At 41.2% G+C, this 16962-nt stretch overlaps 1 protein-coding gene across 1 annotated transcript in view; it reads right to left on the bottom strand.

Moving 5' to 3' along the window:
* The window catches only part of LOC128745700 (uncharacterized), a 48618-nt gene extending 31946 nt beyond the window's left edge, over positions 1 to 16672 (bottom strand). Inside the window, exon 1 of the mRNA XM_053842779.1 lies at positions 16436 to 16672. Coding sequence (XP_053698754.1) covers positions 16436 to 16672 — 237 coding nt within the window. The remainder of the gene's footprint in view (positions 1 to 16435) is intronic.
* Between the last annotated feature and the right edge of the window lie 290 nt (positions 16673 to 16962).

Below are 16962 nucleotides of genomic sequence, written 5' to 3'. Positions count from 1 at the left end.
AAGAGTAGCCAAAACTATTTTCAGCAGAGAACCAGGAAGAGGCCGTAGACCCCGAGGCAGACCCCGCTCGGTGGGTGTGTGCTGTCGAAGACGATGCACGTTCAGCTGGTGTTCGTGGGGATTGGAGAACGGCAGCCCAGGACCGACGGTACTGGAGGACTATAATTCGTTCGGCGCAGGATCGGTAACGGACCGTTGCCACTAAAGTAAAGTAAGTAATCCCTCAGGACCGAGTACAATACAGACGAATTCTCGATGCAGCACAAGTACAGACCCTATGGACTACACAGGCGTCGAGACACTCAGAAAATAGTTAATCAATATAATCCATTGAATCTTAACGGAGAATCCCAATTGAGACATTTTTGAGGGTCTTGGCGGCTCAGTCCTGTGTAGGTTCTGTAGGCACGAGACGTCCCGGCTGCTGCTAAAGAAGAACAATAACCAGTGGGAACTTCAAAAATTTGTCTGAAAGGTTGACATATAATTTTTCTTATATATTTGCAAGTCCTAGTTCGCATATTTTGTAAAAAATTTGCAAATCCTAGCCCGTATCTTTAATACGGAGCTATCACTTTTGCCTGCCCAACGGCTCTTCAATACATATTCACTCTGGAAACATCCTACTAGGTTGTTATAAAAGGTGCCCCACATTAAATTGCATCACGGAAGAAACACTGTAGAAAATTACCCACCTGGTATTTTCACTTGAAAATTTGGGTAGAAGTAAATTAAAGTGTATTGTTTATACTTTATTTTTATCACGGACAGTTTTTCGAAATTTGTAAAAATGACGTTACTCGAAAAGCAACGTCGCGAATTGATTTTGCACGAGCACCTCGAATATCCTCAACTCTCTCATCGGGACATCGGAAAACTACTCGGAATCGTGCAGTCAACGGTGAGTTGTGTGATTAAACGTTACGACGAAACTCTGAGCATCGAACGGAAGGAGAAATGTGGTCAAATGTTCTATTGGTGATCAGGATGGTGGTCGGTGCGGTGGATGTTCTATCGGTGATCAGGATCACAAGCGTGGCGTGGAAGCGTTTAGGCGGAATCCCAATGCTTCGATCGGGGATGTGACCAAAAAGTTGAATCTATCCAAGCCTTTTGTTCAGAGAACCAAGGACCGGGAGGGACTGCATACGTACAAAGTGCAGAAGGCTCCAAATCGTGACGAATGGTAAAATACGGTGAGAAAGTCACGGGCCCGGAAACTGTACACCCAGATGCTGACGATACTTACGTCATGGTGGACTTCCGGCATCTTTCGGGGTTACTGTTCTTCGCCGCCCAGTACAAGTTTGATGTTCCGGAGCAAATAAGGAAGCAGAAACTTTCAAAGTTTGCCAAGAAATATATGACTTGGCAAGCGATTTGCTCATGTGGCAAACGGAGTGCGCCGTTCGTGACTACCGGGACTGTAAACGGGCAGATCTACTTTAAGAAGTGTCTACAGAAACGTCTGCTTCCTCTGTTGAAGCAGCACGGGGGCCCTACGATTTTCTGGCCGGATCTACCTTCGTGCCATTATTCAAAGGATGTCTTAGAGTGGTACGAAGCCAACGGGGTTACTTTCGTATCCAAGGACATGAACCCCCAACGCGTCGGAACTAAGGCCTATCGAAAAATACTGGGTTATTATAATGCAGGCACTACGGAAGCATCGAAAAGAGGTCAAATCTGAGGAAGACATGAAGAAAAAGTGGGGTTCCGTACAGAAGAAGCTGTAGCCAGTTGTTGTACAGAACCTTACGAGTGGAGATAGGCATAAGGTGCGAGCATACGGTTGTGGTATATTTTATTATCTGAAAGTTTGAAAAGGATCGGTCAAGTAGGTAATTTTCTACAGCGTTTCTTCCGTGGTGCAATTTGATGTGGGAAACCCTTTACTCTTTAATCAAGATTATATTGCACAGTCCTCCCTTCGATTATGTTCGATAAACAGGCACATATTTAATGCGCCATACACGCCAATATACCATAATATTTTACCCACTTTTGCACGCAGTGGTATTGCTTAATTTGTCAAACGACAATGATATATTTTTAAGCTACGGTATAATATTAACCAACATGTCTCGAATACTTTTCTCTCACTCATCGTAGTAAAGAGGTAACCCTAGGCAGCTTTCCTGGCTATTTCATCTCAATTAGTTGCCGTCGTAATCTCATTTGAACAGTTTCATTTGCTACGTAAAATGCCACCCGAAACCTACCCAAAGAAAAAGGACCACACAAAAAGATTCCAAAATGACAGCTCTGCCGGCAGACACCGTCAGCCACCGTACAAGGCCTCTATAAGAGTTTTTAAAACACGCTAATCTGATTAGTGGACCAATAAAATTAGCATAATTACCTCCCGGTCCTCTCTTCGCGTCCTTACACGGGAACTGTCTGGTTGTCTAGCGTCATCAGTGGAGGTCAGCTTTATTAACCCACAGCTTTCACGAGAAAGTAATATAGACCGCATCGTGTCGCTTCCCCGGATAGCATCTGAGGTCATAACCACTTATACTAACCGGCACCGACGGGAAAGTGCCACAACTAATCTTAATTAATGGTAAATATACAGGCACAGGGGCTCTCAGGATGCGCAGGACGCCGGCTAACCAACAACGGCATTAGTGATCCTCGGAAAATCAGTCGGTAAAATTGAAAATGTTTCCAACGCTGGACATGCTCACTAACTGCTGGCGGTTATGCGATTATTACTACGTTCAGCCCCCTCGTCGGTGTTCGTATAATGGAATCTAATTGATTCCGGTTTAGCAATTCGCTGAGATGCTTCAAAAGTTTTGAATGCAAATAAATCTCGTTTTCTTTTTTAATATATTTTCTATATTATGCTCGCGATTTGATCGATTGAGAAAAACAGCGCTCATGACTGTCATAGCCAATTGCCTCCGGCTCTACCGCTTTACTGTTGCTCTGTGTTTTGTTAATCCTAGCAGGAATAGGATAATTGATTTATATACCTCTGGCGAAGCCATCCAACTGCAAACTGTCCGATAGATTGATTACGGGAAATATTGCACTAGGTTGTTGATAGAATCGGATTCGCTTCCTCCTCCTTTATAAATAAATAATAATGATTTTAAACATTTTCCATTTTTGGAACTTGACCATTTGTTTTTACTCGATAGATACCGATGCCAGTTGTTAGCGTATATGTTAATTACGGGGATAGAGCGACAATCCTAATGACTTTAATAGTGTATTTACACATGGGATTCTATTCAATTGTTTAAAATCCATAAGTTTACTTTTAGAGTAGAGTTACATCCTTTTTCTCGGCGAGGAAGGTAAAACGTGGTTAATCAATCAACGGGAAATACGAATTACGAACCGCAACGAACAGAACTCGTCATGATAAATAAGCATGAATGAATAAATCCTGGACGGTATGCACGGAAAGCGATTTGAATAAGTATAGATTGAATAAGCAGTAGGGTTTATTGCTAATTCCCGTCGCAGTAAGGAAAACCACTTTAATTTTCATCATTCCTTGGATGGATTCTAACGAATAATCCAATAGAACACACTTACTTTCCGATCCGTGCACTTTAAATAGCGATTATTATAAGCATTCATAATAAAGCTTGCACCAAGGGGTCATCATTTATCATTTAAAGAATATCGGCAAGGTATCATCCGACACCTGCCGCTTTTGTAACTTCGAGCCTGAAAGTTCAGCGCATCTGCTCTGCAATTGCGGAACTCTTGCATTTTCAAGGCACAACTTCTTCGGAAGTTTCCTTCTTACTTCATATCAGGTATGGAGCCTATATAAATCCCAAAACGGTCATTGGCTTTATAAACCATGTAGTACCGAATTGGGGAACAGGATTACAATTTACAACTATCCCGCTCAACTCCATCAATGGGTATGAGCGGTATGGGTATCGGTATGAGGGTATGAGTGCGTAGTAATCAAAACTTATTTTTGTAATTTTTTATGTCTTAATTACGTTATCAATGGTAATCAAGATATTAGTCAATGATAATCTTAAGTTTGTCTGTGTCTTTATGTAATCATTGGTAAAGCCTAGTATCCAGCTAAAAAGAAAACATCTCAAGAAAAAATCCTGCTATTTACCGAAGAAATTTTGACAACTGCAAGGCAAGCAATTATCTGTCAGTTTTTCTTGCGGTAATAATTGCGCCGGATATTATTCTGTACGGAAAAGTGAAGTTTCAATTCACTTGCATGTAAAACTGCGCCATCTGAAAGTGAAACAATATTTCTTGTGAGGTGCATACTGGTAAAGAAATCGCAAACGGAAGATCTTTTCTTTAGCATTTCTTGGCCTATCTTTTTGCCTATTTCTTTTCAGGTCGATACTACACTCTTAAATGATTTTACCTGTAAATTGGTCGGATTTAGTTAAAGTTAGGTTGAAACTACTCAAAATGCCCTTAAAGTGTACAAACTCAGATTTTGAGTAGTTTTTCAACCAAAAAATTGGTAGTAGGAACTTAAAATTGCGTTATTTGTCATAGAGAATAATTCAATTATCGGTAGCAAGTAGCCAAAATTAAGTCGCCTTAAATGCTACTTAAATGCTATTTTGGCAAAATATACAACTACTTTACTGATAACCTTCTTATAGTGCTGACAATGCACATTTACAGCTAATTACCGACACGAAGAATTTGAATACAATTTTGGATGCCAATTTACAACACCTATGCAGTCAAAAAGCTAACATACAATAACGTGCAGTATAAAATGCCAGATACGCTGATTTGCTGCTTACGTCAAGGCTTATTAGTTACCTGGAATGGGTAATTTAATATACAAATTTGCAATTTTTCCTCGCAGTAAAGTAGAAAACAACTCCCCTGTCCACTCATTGCATAGCCAGAAAGCGGATAGTAATATTCGCCATGATTGTACAACATTACGCCGAATATCATTTTGCGAAAAACCTTAAGCGGAATGTACCATTTCACGGAAAACTTTTTTGTGGAAAGTACCATTTTGCGATCCTCTCCTTACTCGCTGTCGCTCGTTCCAGGAAAACCAGGTAGACCTAGGAAAATAAATAAACCTACGCAGTAGTGATTTCTGCGGGGAGTTGCCTCCCCACAGTGGGCGGCGCTTCCGACGGAGGGTCGCCGGCAACCCTCGCGGCCGTCTCGTCCTGAATGATCTAGTGTTACTATAGATAGTTTTTGTGATCTTGTTATTGACTAATGTTTTATGGAAGAGTCTCGAATTTCTCGAGTTCGATTAGTTTTTGAGTTTCGCAAAAATTTCTGTTTTATTTGTATGAGAATCCATATCCCCCTGCCACAGGGGTGAGAGGTCTCTATCATAAAATAAATTCAAGACTCCAAAATCTCCCACATGCCAAATTTGGTTCCATTAGCTTGATTAGTTCTCAAATTATAAGAAAATTTGAATTTCATTTGTATGGGAGCCCCCCCCCCCTCATAAAAGGGGAAGGGGTCGTAATACACTAAACTGCCATCTAAAACTCCCACATGCCAAATTTGGTTTCATTGGCTTGATTAGTACTCAAATTATAAGCAATTTTGTATTTCATATGTATGGGAGCCCCCCTCTTAAAAGGGGCAGGGGCCCTAATTCACCATAGAAAATATTTTTGCCTCCAAAAACCTCCACATGCCAAATTTGGTTCTATTTGCTTGATTAGTTCTCGAGTTATGAGGAAATTTGTATTTCATTTGAATAGGAGCCCCCCCCTCCTAAAAAGGTTAGAAGTCCTAATTCATCATGGAAAAAATGGTTGCCTCCAAGAACACCTACATGCCAAATTTGGTTCCATTTGCTTGATTATTTCTCGAGTTATGAGGAAATTGTATTTCATTTGTACAGGAGCCCCCCCCCCTCTTAAAGTGGGGAGGGGTTCTAATTCACCATAGAAAATTTTCTTGCCCTCGAAAGCCTTCGCATGCCTAATTTGGTTCCATTTGCTTGATTAGTTCTCGAGTTATGAGGAAATTTGTATGGAAACCCCCCCTCTTAAAGGGGAGAGGAGTTATATTTCCCCTTATGAAGAGGGGAGGGGGCTCAATTTACCATAGAATAAATTCTTGTCACCGAAAACACCCACATGCCAAATTTGGTTTTATTTGCTTGATTAGTTCTCGAGTTATGCAGAAATTTGTGTTTCATTTGTATGGGAGCCTCCCCTCTTATCACTAAAACCTCCCCCCCCATCACTAAAAACTTTCCTGGCCCCAAAAACCTCTACATGCAAATTTTCACGCCGATTGGTTCAGTAGTTTTCGATTCTATAAGGAACGTACGGACAGACAGACAGACAGAAATCCTTTTTTATAGGTATAGATTTAACTAGGAAAAAAATTTATCCGATAGTGAATTGAACCCATTGTGTTTGAAAATAACGTTTGGCGTTATTTCGAAAATGAAATAAAAACGAATGCAGATAATCTTAACAGTTGAAAAATAAAATTTCATATGCATTACAACCTTAAAAAGGTTCCAGCACTAAATATCTTAGAATCCCGTAGAATGGTTAACAGGTTTAATAAGAGTGACTAACGGCATTGCTACTCACATCGACGGTGGCAATACAATTCATTGCGAAAAGAATTTGGTAGCAGCCCTAATGAAGCAATAAAGTGTTGGCAAACGACCAATTCCGCAACCAGATGACAGTCTAGTAGAAGGATCAAACGGCGAAAAAGTGATGACGATAGGTATTTGCGAATAAGTATATGTGACGGAATGGTGAGCCTTCAGATGTGCCATAAGTTGTAATCTAACCGATGCTCTTCCCACAATCGATTTGTACGTGTGAATGGATATTGAATCCGCTGGGACATATTTCATTGATGAATAGTCTTGGTCAGCAGCGAGCTTCCTGCCGCAGAGAGAAATTCGGTTTGAATGTCGTTGATCGTTGCTACAAAAGTTTTGGCTTGTTGATGCCTTTATCCGAATTCTAGTTTGAATAAATGTGAATTTTATTCTTTGGTAGTTACACTTAAGTCTGCACTCAAGTAAACATGGTTTATTTTTATGACGATTTTTGAATTACCGCGGTTTTTGACGTAGGATTTATTTCTTGAGGCATTTCATCGCTAATCTTCTCTAAACGTTACTTGAAAGTATCCACAGTCAATCCTTTGGTGCTCCCTGGCTTGCCTAGCATGTATCCCCATGCATAGAAGTCGAGAGGATTCAAATCAGGCGAAGAACTAGGTCATTCTTTCGAAAACAGAATTTCACAACCGTCGTGCCGCTTGAGCAGTTTCTGATAACTTTCGATTCTTGTAACTTTCTACTTTTCAGTCAAACCGTCCACCCGTGATTTTTTGTATGGAATCAATCGAATATCGTCTTGCATAATTTTCTTTATGGTTACTTGCAAAATTCCCAGTTTCTGGCTTCCGTCGGATTCGCTCTCTTAGTCGTTTGATGGCTTCCGGTGTCATTTACGGCCGGCCAGGTCTGGGGAGTATTTTCCAAGAACCGGTTTCCTTGTATCGCTTGATGAAATGGAAGATGAATCTTTTGTTTATTTCGAGTGACTTCAGCTTCTTTAAAAGATCAAACGGTCGATATTTTTGAATAAAACGACTTTTAAACGAATGAAAATTCAAAACAAAGGTTTTGTTTTTTATCGACTGGATTCAATTGTAACTGTTAATATTTGGCAGGCCAGTCTTCGGAGAAATTTACCAAGACTGAAGTTTGATGTTTGCTTAGTGTTCCACAGTACAGCTACAAAGCAGGAAAATCTTTTTAAATCTTTTAAATATTCACGCTCATGTACCAACTACTACCCTTCATGACCGTAATATGTACAATCCTAAAAAACAGAACAAAAGACTAAATGATATTACCCCTTGAAAAAGACACCAACAAAGTGTCGAAACGTCGGGAAAACATCAAACTTCGTCTTGATAAGTTTTCTCCGAAGACTACCCTGCCAAATATTAACAGATTCAAAACAAACATGCAAGCTGTGGTGATGGTGACATTTTAATACACTTTAAACGAAAAATAAGCAGACACTTCTGGGAATAACTCATTTTTTATTAAACACATTCAATAAACACTGACAGTTATTACTGTTTACCTTATATATCTAGATGAGTGACAGAACCAACATTCTGCTCTGCTTTATAACCAAAATGTAACAAAGTGTGTTATAAGCAACAGAACGAGATAGAATTGTTGTAAAACATTTTGTATGTCGCAAGTTTTACTATCAGATTTAAAACGAACTTTGATAGAAATATCAACTGGTGCTACAATTCTGTAATGTTTTTGGTTGAATCATCTGATCGGGTACTTAGTATATAGGGTGATTTTTGTAACTTTTGATTATTAAAAATATATTACTGTGATACCTTTCATTCAAAAACCCGTAAATAACTACCCACATGTTAGATTAACAACTTACAGTAAATGCAGTGCAGATGCTTAATCTCAAATGCTAAATGTTTAATAAGCAGTTTGCAGTCTAAATTACTGCACAATTGAAGTGGATACAAGGAAATGCTCTCGAAATCGGTTAGAGTCTTTGCGATATCCTTGAACCCCCGCGTTCCGCTGCTGAACTGTGCCGTGCTGCTGTGCATTGGTGTTGAAAAGCAAGCAAAACTGGAATGGATCGCAGAAAATTGATAGCGAAGAGAATTGATTCCTTGCGGTTTCAGCATTTGGTACGGAGTGGATGCGAATTGTGGGCGTGCAGTACTTCGAGTTTCATCTCGGTTGTTTCATTCAGATCATTGCATCCGATGTCGGATTCCGGTTGTGACAAAGTGATTTGCGTTACTTTTCGTGGTAAAATATCGATTGGTCTAAACGTCAGCAGAAGTTATTGTATGAGCTTACCATGAAAAGTTTGCAACTCTTGCAAGATGTAGCCTAGCGCTAGACAGTCAGGCTAATATGAAGCGAACTGATTTGTTCGGCTTCATTGTTCTGTTTTCTGACTTATATTTGATGAGACTAACAACGTTCAGTTTTACTCTAAAAAATGGAACGCTCCTTTTGGTGTTTGAGGATAAACAATCTGATGCTGATATGTTGCTGAATTACATAGAAATCTACGGTTATTAAACAATTTCGTTATGAATCATCTTCCAGCTACATAACTATAGTCTATAGCATATTGTAATGAAAACCGAATTGATGGCCTCAAACAATTACCCTCAAGATGGAATGGGACAGAATTGTGTGAATTTGCACATCATTTCAAGAATATACAAACGGCAAAAGCAAAGCAGAAAATCCGATTTTGATACTGTTATGATGAATTTCACAACCATCGAATTAATGAAACATGAATACAAACACGACACAACCCATTTGCCGTATTACCCCAGATTTTCCGGTGAATAGATGACGTTATATTCAATGCAAAATTGGACGCCCACGTCCCAGTGCCATAGTGTTCGGTACATGTCAAGGTGGCGTGAAAACTCTTCACACATCCGTTCATTCGTGCCAGAAACGATTTGTCTGTTGCATGTGAAACCACCTGACCAGCTCATACACGGTCCGTGAAGACCGTGCAGCCTCGTTCTGCTGAGCACAGCCCGACCGCATCATTTGGCGGTCTTTGGCATTTCAGAGCACTGTCAGGCGGTTAGACTTCAAGCTCGGTAACAGGCAGCCCTGCAGTCTTCCTTCGTCGTTCGTGATTTGAATATGGTCGGCGCCATTTCCGATCGCGGTGGTTGGAGACGCCCACGTGCAATTTGCAACAATTTCTACTAGCCAACACATAAACATATGTATGAGTAACGAAGTTTCATTCATTCATATTTTAGGACAAAGTAGTTGTGAGAAAAAGCACAAAAGTTTCCTAGAAGGATGAATGACAGTTGTAACATCCAAATGCTGAGATATAAATTATGCTTTTAGCTGTGCAAGTTTTTCATTCAGCATTCTTGGCACTTTGGATTTTTTACGATGTGAGTTATTTTTGATTTATGTACCTACCAGTTGCGATATTATAGCTCTGAAAAGGTACACCACTCAATCGTTTGTTTTGCATGATGAACAACATTGTGCTGTGTATAGTAAGTTAGACAAGATATTGATTTGTGGCTAATAACATAAATTAAATATTCTCATCTTTTTAAGTAAATATGTTTCGACATGATGCTTCAAGATCCAATTGATTTAGCCAATTATACTTCACACCTACCAGTTATCGATTCAGAAGCGACTCGGATGACCTGTAGTTTCAACAGAATTCGGTAATCGGGTAATCGTCTGCCATTTGTGTATTGTTAGATGCCGGTCTGAGAATTGTAATTGAATGCCGTCAGGTTTCTTACTATAGGATACCGTAAAAGATCGATTAGCAAGAAATCAGTGAAATGAAATCCTAACTTTTAAATTTGATTACGATTAATTCTTTCATTAACAGTCGTAAACTGGAGGGTTAACAGTAGCAACCATATCAATACAGTCATATTATGGTAAAGGTCATTTTGAAGCTTTTAATAAGACAAATTAAAGTAAAACCTAGCTAGCACCAAGTCGTACATCAATGCACGAAAATTATCGTAAATAACTCCTAACAAATTCGGAATCGTAACTAATGTTTAATAAAATGCACTCAAGTTGATTTACAGTCGTACATAATGATAATAACTGACAAACATACGATATTCAGCACAGAATGGTATAGCAATACGGAGTGAGTCGGGCTTAATCGGATATTATCGTATATAATCTGTAACTTTTTTCTAACGACGTATAGCAGTCGGCTTTACTTTTCTTTTGGGGAAGAATAAATGCTTAATGCGAGAAATGTAGATTCAGGCAAACTGAAAATTCTTGATATTAGGCCAAAAATATAGACTTAGCGAAGGTGAGAGTCGAACTCACAGCTCTCAATCTCTAGCTGAGCGTGTCGTTTAACCAGTTACACCACTAAGCCGTCTATACTCTGTGGTCTTATATAAAGGTGCGTCATAACAAAACTAACACATAACAAAACACTATTCTGTATTATGGTTTGGTTTGTTTGTTTGCTAGCTCGATACGACTTGATTCCTTACCGGAATCGAATTCTCCTCACGGTACTATGGGCAGCACCGAATTTTCTGGCCAAATCACGATCCGACAGATTGGCATTCTTCTTGATGGTCTTCAAAATCTTACCACGCAGTTTTCGGTCGCCAGTTCCACTCCGATGATTAGCTTGAGGCTTTCGAATCGTCGTCAATGTTTCCTTATACCGTTTGATAACGCATCATGCGGTATTTCTGGGCAATTTCAGCTGTTTAGCTAGCCTAGATGCAGACCGTAATGGATTTTCCAAATAACTGTGCACAATTTTTTTTCTTCTTTCGGCTTCCATGTTGTTTGTTTACAAAATACAGTCGTTTTGCGGAATGTCAAAAATGCATAGGTGAAGCTAATAAAATTTCCGACACGTGGGCAACAAGAACTTCCAAATCCGTCCATGCTCGCTGATACCAAGAGATTCTAGGTGACCCTGAAACATGCTCTCTCTTGGTTGTCGAATTTAAAAAGGGAGAAGGAAACAATGTTTCCTACTCGCTCTAAGATGGCAGTCCCATCAACTAGATAGGGACCTTAGGCTAACAACCCACTGTGACCGAAGTCCGAAAATTACACAAAATGAACGAAGAAATCGATTTGGTTTATTGGCAATGGCCATTATCATGAAAACACGGACACGAATCGGAATATGGAATATACATATACTGACCATTGCCTAGGAGGGTAAGCTAGCTAAACTTGCAAGGGAAGCTAGCCGCCTAAAGGTTGAAATCCTGGAACTGAGCGAGATCCGTTGATCGGATACTGGCGAACACAAGACATCATCGGGGTAACTCTTGCTTCACTCTGACATACGAGATGAAAATGCTACTCGAGAAAGAGGAGTTGGATTCCTGCTGAACCCAGGGGCCAAAGCGGCCCTGATGAAGTGGGAACCGATGAACAAAAGAATAATCGTTGCCAGATTTAGAACACGGTTAGAAACGTTATTGCAATCCGGTGCAATGCTCCAACAGATGCTGCCGACCTGCAGGAGAAAGAAAGTTTTTACAGTCAGTTGAATAGTGCGTTGAAGAAAATCCCGAAGGAGGATATTAAAATTCTCTAGGGAGTCTTCAACGCGAAGACTGACTCAAACAACGCGGATCTTGAAAGTGTCATGGGACGCCAGAAGCGAAAACGGGGAGCTGTTTACAGAATTTTGTGGTAATACCAATATGGTGGATCGTTCTTTCCCCATAAACCAGCACATAAGGTCACGCGGGTTACCCGTGACAGCCGAACAGAAAACCAAATTGACTACATCGGCATCAGTCGAAAGTGAAGGAGAAGCCTTCCTGACAAACGCAGCGATATTGCATCCAACCATTACCTTGTTATTGCTGAGGTACGCTTGCGCGTCGCACGTGCTCAGCGACTAAAGGAGAAAGTTGGGTGTCGTTACGAAGTCCTGCGATTGGAGAATCCCGAGGTGAAAAGGGCCCTAGATGGACAACTTGAATCCAGAGTCTAGGATCAAAAACGTCTTCATCACGACCAGTGACGAAACCCTCGGCAAAGTGCGCAGCGAACGCAAACCAAAGTGGTTAAGACAGGTGCCCGCTAACGATATGCTGAACTGGAGAGCGTTGTTAAATGAGCTTGTGGGCAGTTCAAGAGAGCCTGGGCTAATTTCCTGGCCTTGAAATGACGTTATAGGGCAGAGCTGGTTAGTTACTGATTAACCGTACAGAATAGCTTCAGCGATGGACTCAATATTTTGAACAACTCTTTCGATTGTCCAATGTCAGATACCAACAAAACCAGCAGCGCATGATTCCAAAATCTTGTCGCATTAATCGCGTCAACCGAGTTGCTCAAAGCTGACCTATCTCTGTCAGCCCTGATGATGCATCAGCTATTCAGCAAAATATGGGAAACCGTAACTTTTCCAGTGTACTAGATGCAGGGCATGGAGATCAAATTCTCTAAAGCGGGAGACGGAACTGAATGACTGGAAGGTAACTGGAGTAGCATCACGTTGCTCTGTATTACTCTTAAAGTACTCTGTAAGGTAATCCTCAATCGGATCCGGAAAAATATCGAAGCTACTCTCCGGCAGCAACAAGCAGGATTCCGTGCCTACCGATCCTGTGTAGACCATATAACGTTCCGCGGCTCTCTTCTGCTTCTGTTTGTTGATATCGAAAAGACATTCGACCGACTCAACCACAACAACATCTGAGGCGCACTTAGATATGGAGGAGTTCCAGATAACGTAGTCCATCTCATCTAGGTTCAGTACGAGGCGAACCGGCCAGTTAGCTTCGAGATACGATGCTGGTCTAATAAGCCAGTCGTCGCATGGTCGAATCTCGGCTAGGCAGTACTTGCTTGATAGAGTCAGTAGGATCGTTACACTGGCTCCGTAATTTTCCTGTACTCTAAACAGCCGGCTATGAAGTCTGTCGATGAAGAAGGGTAATGTCTAACGCCGGTTTAAGCACACGATTTTGCTTTTACGAGGCGTTCTCGTGCAAGGTGTTGCACAATGGCATCTTATCCAACCCTATAAGGGTTACTGCTGGGCTGAAACAGGGCTGCGTGATATCGCCGCTACTGTTCCTCATCATCATGAGGATTATCTTCGGGTGAGTTATTAACTGGAGCTATTGACACTTGACAGTGGACCAAACCGTGGATTGCCTTGGCATCCTCTAACGATGGAGCAGTTAAATGACCTTGACCTAGCAAACGGCATTGTTTCGCTCGCATACGAAAACCCGAATTTTCAACTCAAACATTAATTCCTTTTGCTGTACACCTGCGAAACGTAGTGCGTCCCAGCGGAGACAACGTAGACACTGTAGGTATTTGTTAATCGTGTGTGGTGGTCTGATAACTGGATATACAATACAACTGGGAACTCAATTGTCGATGTCATCAACGGCCGATAGCAACGGCACGAACGTTTTTATTTCGACTTTATTCTGGTCCGATTGGGCTCTGTTCCGGTTCCGGAACATGAACAGAGCCAAATCGGATTGGATTGTTAGTTTTTGTAGTTGGAATAACAAAGTTCGTGCCGACTTTTAACCGGACCGGAACCCGGACTTCAATTTTCGTTCCGATGTCGAACATTAGTTCACATCTTGACACATCTTGAGAAGAGAAACGAACGAGAACTGCAGAGCACCCGAGTGAAATTCGCAAGGCCGGTGTAGAAGACGCAGATTCAGAGGCTCATGGCGACGCACCTTAACCAACGACATCCGGGCTGTAGACAAGAACTTGTCCTGGCGACAGGTAAAAGCCATGGCGGGTAATCGTTGGTTGTGGAGATCTCTGACTTCATCCCTTTGTGTTGTTTTGATGGTCCGGCGGATATGAACCAATAATTGAAAGAAAAAAACAACAGTCCATTATCTGCTATAGCTGTTTGCATTCAACAATATCGCATGCAACTTTAAAATCAATGCAAATTTGATGCGTGGGCACGTTGCACTCCCGACATTTCAGAAGGATTTGTCGGACTATGAAAATTCGATCAGTAGAAGCATGGGCGCTTATAAAGGCCTACGAATTCTCTTGCAATTGGGAAGAGATGACTTAACAAGATCTGGGAGGGGTTAAGCTCGGGGTAGTGCTTAGTAGTATTCACGCCTCTTGCGCCGAAGACTCGGGCTCAAATCCCAAAAAGAACTGGGAAAGTTCCTATAGGCGCTTTCAACCAGCGTAATGCCACGGTAATAACAGTCGATCATGAAGATCGACTTTTTGTAAGTGAAACAAACTATTCCTATGGTTTAGTCCCAAATCCTAGAAATTAAACAATAAAGAGCCGTTACTTGTGATTCCTAACCATAAGGGGACATAAAAGACTGAAAGTTTTGAAAAATTCATTAAGTTTTTATTTCAAATTTTGATTCTGCAGTCTTTTTTGCTTATTTTGATACTAATTTTGTAACGACCCGACCACGGGAAGTAGCCGAAAAATGATCATACTTATAAGCATTCCAGTGCGGCGTGGAACAACCTCGACGGAATAAAACACCGCTCCTGAAAAACCACGATTTTTAAACTGTGTGTACCTTTTTCTCAGAAACTACACAACGTATCGGAACAAACTTTTTTTTTGTTTTATTGGTAGGAGCTTGGCAAGACTATTATAACTTTTAAGTCTTGTAAACGAAATACAGCTTGAGAAAAACGAAAAAGAAGAAAAAAATGGCAGAGAAAATAAAATTTTGTCTAGGGGTCAGTCCCGGCGTAGTGGTTAGCATTCACGCCGAGGACCTGGGTTCAAATCCCAACCCCGCAGAAGTCACGAATGACCCAAGCTGGCTAAAGTGACTATAATCTAACAAAAAAAATTGTCTTCTTTTTCTTTTTCTCTGGTTGTGTTTCGTTTACAAAGCTCAAAAGTTATAAAAGTCGTTGTCAGGCCTATAAGCTTGTGTTTTTTGCAGGTCGGATTACCATCAAAACGATGTTTGGAAATTTGTTCGAAGTATTACGTCTGTTAGTCTGTGATTGCAGATTGGCAAAACCGGAGAGCGCTTGTACGAAGGTGGGCCCCATAGCATTTGTATACGGAAGACGCAATTAGCGAGTAATAATTGCATTTCTAATTTTGTATCGGAAATAGACTCCGTTTCTAGCAAACAACACGTTACGTTCGCTGAAAGCAAACGCTTGTAGAATTTGATTTTGCGGTAATGCCAGACAAAAACCCATATTTGAACGAACCTACTAGCCCACGCGCGATGTCATTTCCGCGGATATGGAAAGATATTTCGTCTGAAGAGGATATTAAACATGCGAACGCTCAACTGTGCGTGCGTTTAAGAGGATGTCTCGTTCAATGGTTGCGTGATGCCTGCAAAGCGTTTCAATTGACTCAATTTAAGCCGTTCAAAGAAAGACATTTTCAATGGAAATGAGGATCGAGTTAGGGTTTTTTCTAATTCCCGTCGTAATAAGTAAAGCCATTCTAATTTTCATCATTTGTTGGATGGATTTAATGAATACTTCAAAAGTTCTTGTGCTAATTTGACTAAAACACACTTACCTTCCGATCCGTGAACTTTGAAATCTGCAACTGCCAAAATGAAGCATTCGAGTTCTCCTGGCCCCGACGGAATTCCTGCAACACTTATAAAACACTGTATAACCGGTTTGCTTGCACCAATCTTACATCTGTTTCGCCTATCTCTGGCCAGCGGACGTGTTCCTGAAGCATGGAAACAAGCCTATATGTTCCCAGTTTTCAAAAAGGGAGATCGAACAAAAGTCGATAACTACAGGGGAATATCAGCCTTATGTGCTGTATCGAAGCTGTTCGAGTTAGTAATCATCGAGCCAATCTTCTCCCATTGCCAACAAACGTTAGCCAACGAGCAACACGGTTTCCTCCCAAAGCGATCCTGCACTACGAATTTGCTTTGTTTCACTAATTACGTGACTGATAGCTTCACTGAACGTTCGCAAACTGACGCAATATATACTGATCTCTCCGCTGCCTTCGACAAAGTCAACCATCGTATTGCCGTCGCCAATCTGGACCGCCTCGGATTCTGTGGGAGCTTGCTGAACTGGTTTACATCCTATCTGACAGGACGAACTATCCGTGTGAGGATCGGTCAGGAGATCTCGGATCCATTCTCTGCCTCGTCTGGGATTGCACAAGGCAGCCATTTGGGTCCGCTGGTCTTCTTGCTTTATTTTAATGATGTACATAACTTGCTCGACTGCCCGCGACTGGCGTTTGCAGACGACCTGAAGTTATTCTTGAAAATCAACTGCATCGGCGATGCCCATCTCCTCCAGAAACAATTGGACATTTTCGCGCATTGGTGTGCACTAAACCGCATGCTACTCAACCCATCAAAATGCTCAGTAGTGACGTTTACCAGGAAACTGCAGCCGCTGAACTTTGATTACAACCTTGATTCAACCCCGATCCCACGAGTCTATCACGCGAAGGA

The sequence above is a fragment of the Sabethes cyaneus genome, chromosome 1, assembly GCF_943734655.1.
Source record: "Sabethes cyaneus chromosome 1, idSabCyanKW18_F2, whole genome shotgun sequence".
In the NCBI taxonomy this organism is placed as follows: domain Eukaryota; kingdom Metazoa; phylum Arthropoda; class Insecta; order Diptera; family Culicidae; genus Sabethes; species Sabethes cyaneus.
The sequence above is the reverse complement of the archived record's forward strand: the minus strand, read 5'-3'. Positions and strand labels throughout refer to the sequence as shown.